The sequence below is a fragment of the Gavialis gangeticus genome, unplaced genomic scaffold (assembly GCF_001723915.1).
Source record: "Gavialis gangeticus isolate Ggan-Ray unplaced genomic scaffold, GavGan_comp1, whole genome shotgun sequence".
In the NCBI taxonomy this organism is placed as follows: domain Eukaryota; kingdom Metazoa; phylum Chordata; order Crocodylia; family Gavialidae; genus Gavialis; species Gavialis gangeticus.
The window spans coordinates 40,855,825-40,857,544 of record NW_017729024.1 but is presented as its reverse complement, the minus strand read 5'-3'; the positions used below and the strand labels follow the sequence as shown (position 1 = coordinate 40,857,544).

General features: G+C 40.5%; 1 protein-coding gene across 2 annotated transcripts in view; it reads left to right on the top strand.

The window, feature by feature from the left end:
- The window catches only part of IFT74 (intraflagellar transport 74), a 94,418-nt gene that overhangs the window by 59,242 nt on the left and 33,456 nt on the right, over nucleotides 1–1,720 (top strand). For both annotated transcript variants that reach the window (XM_019517035.1, XM_019517036.1), the window contains exon 13: nucleotides 278–357. In XM_019517035.1, coding sequence (XP_019372580.1) covers nucleotides 278–357 — 80 coding nt within the window. The remainder of the gene's footprint in view (nucleotides 1–277; nucleotides 358–1,720) is intronic.

Here is a 1,720-nt window from a genome sequence, read left to right as displayed (position 1 = left end):
AAAAATGAACTGGTTATGATGAATGTTACAGTTGTCAAAAAAAACAGAAGTAGTTGTGTCTAGTACACATAGAGACTGTTGTAATGGGTGCCTACACATGATTATTGTAATGTAACAGTAATATCAGTACTATAGTTTTTATTTCTATTACCAATAAATTTTATTTATATTTAATGATAAGCATTATTTTCTCTGATCATCCTATTCATAATGCCTCCTAAAAGCGAACTATTTTACAGTGTTATTTTAAGCCCCAGACTTTATTATTTATGTTTAGGCTGACAGAAATTAAAGAAAAAATCAACCATTTTAATGAAGTCATTCGACGACTTGACATGGATCTAGAGGAGCACCAAGGTAATATCATTGAATTAATAACAGAATATAAAGCCACATTTATAAAAACTGCCTTTAAATTTGCCAGGCCATATTCTGGGGTTTGCAGTATCTGATGACCTAAAACTTTGATTTACATCTGCCTCTCTACCTTATGTACTCTGTTAGGGCTGTTAAGACATTTGGGATACAAATTGCAGTTTGTGGGATCCCAGTATTTTGGGTGTCCTGCACTGGCTTGAGGACAACTGAAATTTGGGTGAAAATGTGATTCTGGTCAGAAAATGAGTGTTCTAAAATAGTAATTTTTTAGTACCTCTATTTCTTTTGAATTTCCCAGTCTTATCTCAGTCTCTTTTTGAAAAATATGAGTCTTTAGGCTAGCAGCTATGCTGAACTAATATAGCTTCAGGAAAAGAACACATTGGCCAGGTCTGCATGTGTGCTTTACTGAGCATTAGACTTATCTAATGCTCATTAAATCATCATTGTCTACACATCCACAGCAATTACTGCACAGTAGAATTATTTAAAGCATTATTTGCTAGTACCAACAGATACAGGTACTAGAAAATAGTGCTTTAAACTGATGTCCTTAAGCACATGTGTAGATGCTGAACCAGGGGGCCTGGAGCTTGCCCTGCCTGCTGCAGCGGGACAGAGCAGGGCAGGAGCAGCCCTGGACTATGCCGCTCCTATTGGGCTCAGTTTCATCTCAGCCCAGACACACATGTAGACCTATGCTTGGGTGCAGTTTAATGTGCCTGAAATTACTGCACAGTAAATCTAAGTGCATTAATTGCACATGTAGACACACCCACTGAGTGCATCTACACATGTGCTTTACTGTGGAATAGACTAATTAACTCCATAGTAAAGCATCACTGTCTACATGTGCACTGGTATTAGGGCGCAGTAAACAAATTAACTCTGCCCTAAAATAGTGCTGTTGGGGATTAACTGCAGTAAAATGCACATGTAGCTGGTGACCATGAATGTAAATTGCACCCAGTCAGCCCAGCCAGCCAGGGACCAGACTTCTGCCTACTACCTAGCCACATAGCTGTGCAGGTTCTGTACCTTCTTGCTCCAGCCAGCCCCAGTGCCATCCAATGCCTCTATCCAGAGCCTGCGGCGAACCCCCGGTGCTCCCTACCAGCCTACGGCTGCTCCGCCCCAGCTCAAATTGTTGCTATCCTGGGCACACATGTAGATGCTGTGCCCAGGAGTAGTTTACTCTGGCTCCAACTGCTCTGGAATTTATTGCTTCTCATTAATTGCTTCTGTGGATGCTCCCACTATTTATTCATTCTGCCTTCTATATCTCCTGGAATATTGCCAGCTAGTTTGTAACTCATCACAGTATTTGTTGCCTATAATGAAT